This window comes from Gossypium hirsutum, chromosome D12 (genome assembly GCF_007990345.1).
Source record: "Gossypium hirsutum isolate 1008001.06 chromosome D12, Gossypium_hirsutum_v2.1, whole genome shotgun sequence".
NCBI lineage: Eukaryota > Viridiplantae > Streptophyta > Magnoliopsida > Malvales > Malvaceae > Gossypium > Gossypium hirsutum.
In genome coordinates, this window is record NC_053448.1 from 12,044,208 (window position 1) to 12,052,366 (window position 8,159).

The 8,159-nt window shown below is 34.6% G+C and overlaps 1 protein-coding gene across 8 annotated transcripts; it reads right to left on the bottom strand.

Annotated features, from left to right (window-relative positions):
- Window positions 1-58: 58 nt before the first annotated feature.
- On the bottom strand, window positions 59-4,329 carry LOC107945661 (splicing factor U2af large subunit B). Of its 8 annotated transcripts, none has more exons than XM_016879745.2 (13): window positions 4,086-4,329; window positions 3,507-3,775; window positions 3,287-3,391; window positions 2,979-3,082; window positions 2,330-2,400; window positions 2,202-2,246; window positions 2,042-2,101; window positions 1,900-1,960; window positions 1,701-1,813; window positions 1,176-1,622; window positions 938-1,073; window positions 561-628; window positions 59-425 (listed from the first exon to the last, which is right to left on the bottom strand). In XM_016879745.2, the coding sequence occupies exons 1-13, from the start codon at window positions 4,215-4,217 to the stop codon at window positions 288-290; spliced, it is 1,749 nt and encodes a 582-aa protein (XP_016735234.1). In that variant the 5' UTR covers window positions 4,218-4,329; the 3' UTR covers window positions 59-287. The 8 variants fall into 8 exon arrangements, 6 of the variants coding, with proteins under 6 accessions (XP_016735234.1, XP_016735233.1, XP_016735237.1 ...); XM_016879744.2 differs by having other exon boundaries at window positions 2,202-2,249; XR_005922384.1 differs by having other exon boundaries at window positions 392-425; window positions 561-794.
- Between the last annotated feature and the right edge of the window lie 3,830 nt (window positions 4,330-8,159).

Genomic DNA, 8,159 nt, shown 5'->3' on the forward strand with positions numbered 1-8,159 from the left:
TATTTCATCTCACTTTTAATTCCAGTGCCAACACACAAAATAAATATCCTAAAGCTGGTTCGAATTTTAACATTTTCTTCATCCTTGATACCAAATTAAGAAATGCAGGAGATACAAACTAAAGGACATTAGGTACAAAACCAACATTAGAATTACAATAAGAGGTGGGAGTCATGGATAAATTTCTTATACCTTGTCTATATCTTAACTCTAAAAACCTAAACGAATAAAGAACCAGTTCGTACAACTACATTGCATCATAGGCATAGCAGCTAAGATATGACACATTAGCCATCATACTCCCCCTGTGCAAATTTGTTCTCAGGATAGAACACAGCAATTACTTGATTTTCACCAAATCTCCTTCCATTCATTGCAGCTTGGGCTTTTCGGGAACCTTCCACATCTGAGTACTCCAGAAATACCTTCAAATACCAAGCAAATTGCGGTCAAGTCAGTAACTAAGGGGAAGAAATGAATATGAAGCAACTAGCAGAAACATTGCCAATGCAGGTCGATAACTAAAACAACAGGATTTCTTGCAAATATAGAGCACTGACCTTCCCAACACCCGGTAATGATTCACCATTTGGATTCGGGCGGGGTATGACAACATTCACCAATGCACCTGCATATTACGTGTGAAAATTTCAAATCCACATAAAACTTTATTCAGGGAATTAGTTAGCAGAAATCAGTATGAAGAAAATATAGATAAAGAATTAGTGTCTTCTGTCTGTGCAAGCTAAATTTGCTAAATTTGACTCTTTAATAACAGCAGCGAACTAGAAGGGCTGTAAAACAGAGATATAAACAAAAAGGAAAACGGAAATTAATAAAGTATACAGGACTTAGCATGTTAAAATAACTTTAAAAACTTAATAAGGAGGGTCAGGTACAACAAGGATGGACCAAATGGTTTTAAGAATAATTTTACCATGTTTTCCACCCTCTTGTCTCATGTCTTCAACAATGTCCCCATACTCCTCATCATCTCTAAGATCATCTTCACTAATTGCTTGAGTCAAGCACACAACCTTTGTGGGCACACCTTGTGGTTGCAACATAAGCCTCTGTAAAGGACAAAGACACTGCAAATTAGCCTATCATCTATAGACGATACTTGCAACAAATGAGTAAATTTTAGAAAAAAAAATAGCACTATCTAATCTTACCTGCAAAGCAATCTGCTGCTGTGCATGCTGAAGGATGCTCTCTTGCTCAGGTTTAGGCTGGGTAGCACCTTGGTTTGCTCGCCTAACAGTGAGAGTTTTATCACCCATTTTAATTCCATTTAAAGCAGCACAAGCGATGTCTGTAACTGACAGATCTTGATATATGCAGAAGGCATAGCCTTTTGAGTTTCCAGTTTCTCTATCTTTTACTAGATCAAAACCTCGAAGGGGTCCAAAAGACTCTAACAACTCCCTGATCTGTGCTTCAGTAAAGTAATATGGAAGCCCCCCCACAAAAATCCGGTCTGGACCCTCAAGCCCACCAGCAGACCCTGGAGATAGACCTACAGCTGCAAGATTAAGATTGGGACTGGGCTGACTTGGACCAAGAGTTGCAGCAAGCGAAGGGTTGTAGTCACTGGGTCTCCGAACCTTCACAGGTGCTCCCTAGAAATTCAAACAAGTCATTACAATTTCTTGTATTTAAATGACTTCAGTATGAAGATCCTAAAGAATATATAATACCTCAAAGATTATCCCATCTAAAGCCATTGCATTACTAGCTTCCTCAACTGATCTCATCTCTACAAAAGCAAACTTCTTTTCATGGTTTATGTAGACATTAACAACAGCATCCCCTGAATGTAACAGAAAAGGATGAGTGACTAGAGACATAAAGCAGGTATTTCAGTCCTGCGATGTATCAAAAAATTTCTCCATATACCAGGACCAGCAGTATTTCCACCAATTGCAGCCATAACCTGGCTGAAGAAAGTCGCGACTGACTGCAATATAATATTTAGGTCAGTTCTAGCAATAAATGCAACCAATAAAATGAAATGTTTAACTATAGTGCAGAGTAACACCTGTTCATTTGCAGTGGGAGAAAGCCCTCCAACATAGACGCGCCGAGCATGCCTCGTAGCCTGAAAATGAAAAGATAAATCATATAAGTGCCTGTAATTTATGAAATTTATTTTCAAGTAAATAGGTCTAAACTAAAAATGTATGCATAATCCACCAAACCTGCTGAGTCATTGCCTGAACTGGCATAAGAGGGAGACCACCAAACTGCTGCAAAAAGCTGGAACTTATACCAAGTTCGAGAACACAGGACCTCACAACTATCACATACGCATGAGAGAAATACATACCTGACCAGTTGCCAGAGGAAACATGTTTGGAAACACTCCAGGTAGGGTTGGATTATTCCCTGGAATCTGGACTGCAAATGAAATTCAGATTTCATATTAGGATAAAATTATAAATAAGGATTTTATTCCTATAGCGGTTGATTCAGCAGAAGGATTTTTATGCCTCCTATCCTATAGCATATCTGAACCTCTTAAAGATAAAAAGAAAAAGAACACACCATAAGCAAGTTCTTGAGGAAATACTTGTAAGACTACCCAAAAAGGCAATAGTTGCCAGTGGAAAGACGAACAATACCATTAAACCGGTGCATTGGTTCCTCCTTGTACACAAAAGCTACAGAAGTCGGCTCACGCCATTGCCTTCTTACAACAAAGACAAAAACATAGAAACAAACAAACAAACACCAAACACAAGACAAAACCAAAACTCTCTCAGTTCCAGAATTATTTCACCAAGTATATAAAAATAATATTAAAACCCTTCTAAAGACTGCAGCTTAAATGGCTGTATATACAAAATGGAAGAAAAAATACAGCTTACCAAAAGCACACCAGATTTTTTATAGGAACTTTCCACTATATATCAACCAAAAGAACAGTAGCAGTTAACAAAATATAGCAATCTTAAATCTTGTGAAGGCATATGTACCTGTGGGGGCAGTGATGGCAGCAGCAGCCGCAGCAGCACCACCAGAACCAGCAGCTAACATTGCTGAAGCAGGAGGTGCCATGTCAAAGCCACTAATCCTTTTGCTGCAGACAAATAAAGTATATCAAGGACAAGAAATATAATTGGCATGAACTAGGGTAAAAACCTTTAAAATTCTCAAACTTTAGTTCCAAGACTGACATAAAGTTACTCAGCTACAAGTACTCTAAAATAACCAAATATCGCTTCATTTTGTAAAACAATGAAAACTATGGTCTTTACAAATTATGAAGTTCATCGTAACCTACCTCTTTGAGGGTGAGCGAGAGCGGGACCTTGACTTTGATCTGTGTTCAGATCTACGAGAACCACGCCTATTCCTGTCCCCCCTATCTCTGTCATAATCCCTTCTCCTGTAAACAGCATTTAGAAATATAACTCCTTTAACCACTAGAAATAAGAACAACCAGAATGGAGTGAACAGAGTAATCACAGTCAAGGAAGCTTAAATTGATTTATTTATGCCACCTATCATAGTCTCGACTTCGGTGATAATCATCATCATCTCTATCTCTTCCCCTTTCTCTCCTTTCACTCCGCTCCCTACTTCGATCCCTACGACAGTCTCTGTGATGACGGTCACGGTCCTTTTCTCTGTCCCTATCCTTACTTCTTTCCCTCTCCTTGTCTCTTTCCTTGTCCCTATGTCGATCGGAATCCTTATCCCTTCCCTTATCGCGGCTTTTCTCTTTTTCCCTACTTCTAGAAGACCCTCTCTCGTGCTCACGTGATCCATGCTGCAAATATTTGATCAAATTAACATTAACGAATATAAAAGAAACAATTACATAGCTAAACGAACTTGATTCACAAGAAAAAAAAAAGTACCTAACAAGAAACAAGACTAACCCTAACATATTTGTTTTCACAAACGACTCCACTCAAACAACTATAATGACATTAAAAAACACCCTAGAAACTGAATCAACTAAATTTCATCCAAATTTTGTTCAAAAAAGGGTCAAAACAAGCAATATCAACAGCTGCAAACTGAGAGGAAAAGGAACCCTAACTTCAAGCGATCTCGTGTTAGTGAAACGAACGTACCTGAGATTTGGAATCGCGGAGATTATCAAGGCCGCCGTGACTACCTTCGCAAGGCTGAGGAGAGGGAACGCCGCCATTGCTGTTTTCAAGATCCTCTCCGTTACTCTGGTAGCAAGCTTCGTAATCGGTCATTTTCGTTTTTGGAGGTTTAGTCTTTAGACTATTTAGGTTTTCTCTTTGTTTTCGCTTAGTAGCTGCGACTACTGAAAAAGCAAGCCGCTTTCTAGATTACAATACAGTTTTTAAAATGTTATTTATAAATGATTTTAGGGATAATATAATTTTTCGGTTCTCAACTTCGCAATTAAGTACATTTTGGTACTTGTACTTTTTTATTTATTTATTTTGATATTTAAACTTAACAATCAGATTTATTTTGATATTTGAAATTGAAAATTATAAAATTTTGATGACAGAGTACACTGAGATTGTGTCATACCACCACTTAAAATTTTAAAAAAAAATTATAGCAACCCAATTTTTAGTAGTATTAGAAAATACAGTTTTGGGACCCCGTTTCCATAAAAAGAGCCTGTAATTATTTAATAAAGATATTTATAGAGTTTCTATATAGGTGAATTGAATTTTGGATAGTTAATTTAGCCGAATTAGTGATTAATTAAGGTTTAATGACTAAATTATAAAGTCTAATTGCTATAGATTTTTAATTAGGAAATGGTTTGGGACTTAAATTACAATTAATTAAAGGTAAAAATAGCAATTAGACCATCTACAAGCATTAGAAAATGGACGGTATAATCATGTGATTATTATTTTAATTAAATTAATAATTATATAATTAAACTAAGGCTAATTAATTAATTAACCAAACTAATTATGCTTTATAAGTGAAATTCGGTGGGGAGAAGTAGGGGTGTTCATTCGGTTAACCGACCCGAAATAACATTAACCGAATTAACCGACCTTTCAAAATTTTTAACCGTTAACCGAACCGAAATTTTTTCAAAAAAAATAACCGAACCGAAATTTTTCGGTTAATTCGGTCGGTTAACCGAATTAACCGAAAATTATATATTTTTATTTTTGGTTAAAAATTAACCGAATTACCCGAATTAACCTAATTAACCGAATTAACCGGATTAATCGGATTACCCGAATTAACCGAATTGAATCACTACATAATTAAATTATTTTTAGACTTTTAGACTTTAGTTTTAGAATTTTATTTTTATTTATTAAATTATTTGTAATTTTTATGATTGGGTTGGGTTGGGTTGGGTAATTGGGTTGGGTTGGGTTGGGTTGAATACTTGGGTTTGGATTGGGTTTAGGTGAATAGTGAGCCTATTTATATATTATAATTTTATTTATTAATTTTTTCGGTTAAACCGAAAAAATTCGGTTAACCGACCGGTTTCAAACCGAATTAACCGTTAACCGAAAAATTAAAAAATAATTAACCGACCTCTGACCGAAAAAATTCGATTAACCGACCGATTAACCGAATTCGATCAGTTAACCGAAGTTTTTCGGTTTTACCCGAATTTTGCACACCCTTAGGGAGAAGGAGAAAACCTATTTTCCCTAACCGAATTAAAAAGAAAGAAAAGAAGGGGACACCATTTTGATAAGGTTTAAGCTTTTAGCTTCAAAATTCAAGTAAGTCTTTAGTTATTTTCTTATAATTTTTATGTTTTTGAGGTTATGGGAGCTTGATTTAGCTAGTTCACGTACCAATTTGTAAAAAATTTAAAGTTTTGAAAGTTACTACTGTTGAGAATTGAAAGGTTTAGGTGTTAAATTGATAGAAATTAAGCTTAGTTTAAGAAAAGGACTAAATTGTAAAGCTTAATTGATAGTTTTATGCATTAGAGACCAAACTGAATAAAATTTAAAATTGATAGTAGGAACAAGAAATAAGAGATCCCTAATGGATAATAGTGGAATCGGATTTTAATCCAAAGCTATAGATTGAAAGTTATGTTAGTCTCGATTTTAGGGACTAAATTGAATAAATTAAAAATTTTGTATAAATTGATAATTTATTGGGAATTCATTGATTATTGATTTTTCTATATGTTCTATGTTAATCCATAGCTAACGACCCAGATTTTTCGAGAGGGAAAGGAAAATCCAAAGCCATTGACAAGTAGCTCGGAATTTCAATTTGTATTTCTATGATTCAGGAACTATTGATTTTCCACATATGCATGTCATTTTTCATTATATGGAGTTTGAGGTGAGTTATTGATAATTACTTGTGTTGATTGATGTATTTGAGATTGATTTCCAAGATAGGGACTAAATTGAATAAAATAAAAATTTTATGATTTACTTGATATATGATAATTGACATGAAATTGTATTGAAACATATTGTATATGCTTTGAAATTATGAAATGATGATGAATTTTGATTGATGAATTGTAAATTAAACTATATGTATTGAATTGGAAGTTGAATACTCTATTAGTTGTTCGAACCGAATCAGATATAATTGGCATGCCATAGGGTTAGAGTATCGATTGAAAATCATCATTGCCAGGCAATCCAGGATGGTAGTTCGTATTTGTAATTCATCTTGGCTAGGCAACCCAGGGTGATAGAATAATCAGTTTGTGAAAACCATTGTGGCCGGGCAATCCAGGGTGGTAATATGTTCTTGATAGCATCATCGTTGCTAGGCAACCCGGGGTGACGGATCCATGTATCCATTCTGAGTTTGTGTTGGCTAATAAGGTTATAAACTAATGAATTACTTAATTGATATGTGGAGTAATATATATGAAATGGAAATACAATAGGCGAAATGAATTAAAAACGAGCTCTAGAGGTCGGTCATGCATTAATGAGTCGATAGGCTTGAAAGCAATATAAAATATGGTATGAGATGAGAAGTGTGTGTGTGTGTGTGTGTGTATGAGATGAGAAGTGTTTTACATAGAATTGTAAGGAATTAGATTAGAAATTGAATGTATACTTGTTGCATAAGTTAATTACTTTGTTTGAATCATAGATATACCATTGAGTATTGCTCAACGTACAGTTTGTTTTCTTTGTGCACAGGTACAGTAAATTCTCGGTAGTTCAAGCAGACTCCAACATCTAGAAAATGATCCCCGACTTAGCAAAGTTTATATGTCTTTTGTTGTAATTAAAGTGGCATGTACCTAATTGAGTCACTTTTATTTAGAATTATACTTATGTGAAGTTGCCTTTTGAATCCTAAGTATATATGGATGTATATATATAAATTAAACAAATGGTTTAACATGCACTTAGGTAATGTAATACAAATGACATGGTAAATTTGGTTGTACATGTATAGAGCTTAGGTGATTATGCTAGACAATAGATATAAATGTGTTTTGATCTCAGTTGATGGTTGAAAAAGTTGTTCCATGAATGGTAGTTTAAGTATTGCAATTGATAGTGGAGATGACTTGCATAGGATTTTATCATAATATGTACATGTTTGGAAATGGGATTTGGTAAATTGTGGGTTGTTGTTCTGTAGAAATTACAAAAACAATATGTGACGTCGTGACGTCAAACATACCACGTCGCAACGAGAAATGGCCTATAATGTCATGGCGAGACGAGGAACCCCATCGTCCCAACGAAACCAAATAGTATGTCATGATCGATGTTAATTTTATAATATGATTTCTTTACAATCTAGTCTTAATTCGATCTTGAGTTAGCATTAGAGCTTTCGTAAGATTGTTTAAGACTTGATAATAACTATTTATCACATTATATGTTTATGATATTCGTATTTGTAGGTTTAATGGTATTAGATTGTATTTATTTGATCGTAGTTGTTCCTACAACGAATGTGACACACTATAGCTTGGACCTATAGGGTGTTATATTTAGTGGTTATAAAATTTTGAGTGATAACGTGGTATCATTTTAGAGAGTCACATATAGTGTTTTAATAACTGAACCAGTGGTTGAATTGGTCAGACCATTAGTTCTTGATTTAATCAATTTGACAGGTTTAACTGCTAAACTAGCAATAGTTAAGCAAATAATTAAAAGTTCATAAAAATTTTAAAAATAAAAAAAGTATTAAACCAGTTCAACTTGGTTTTTGTCTTAGGTTTCTAT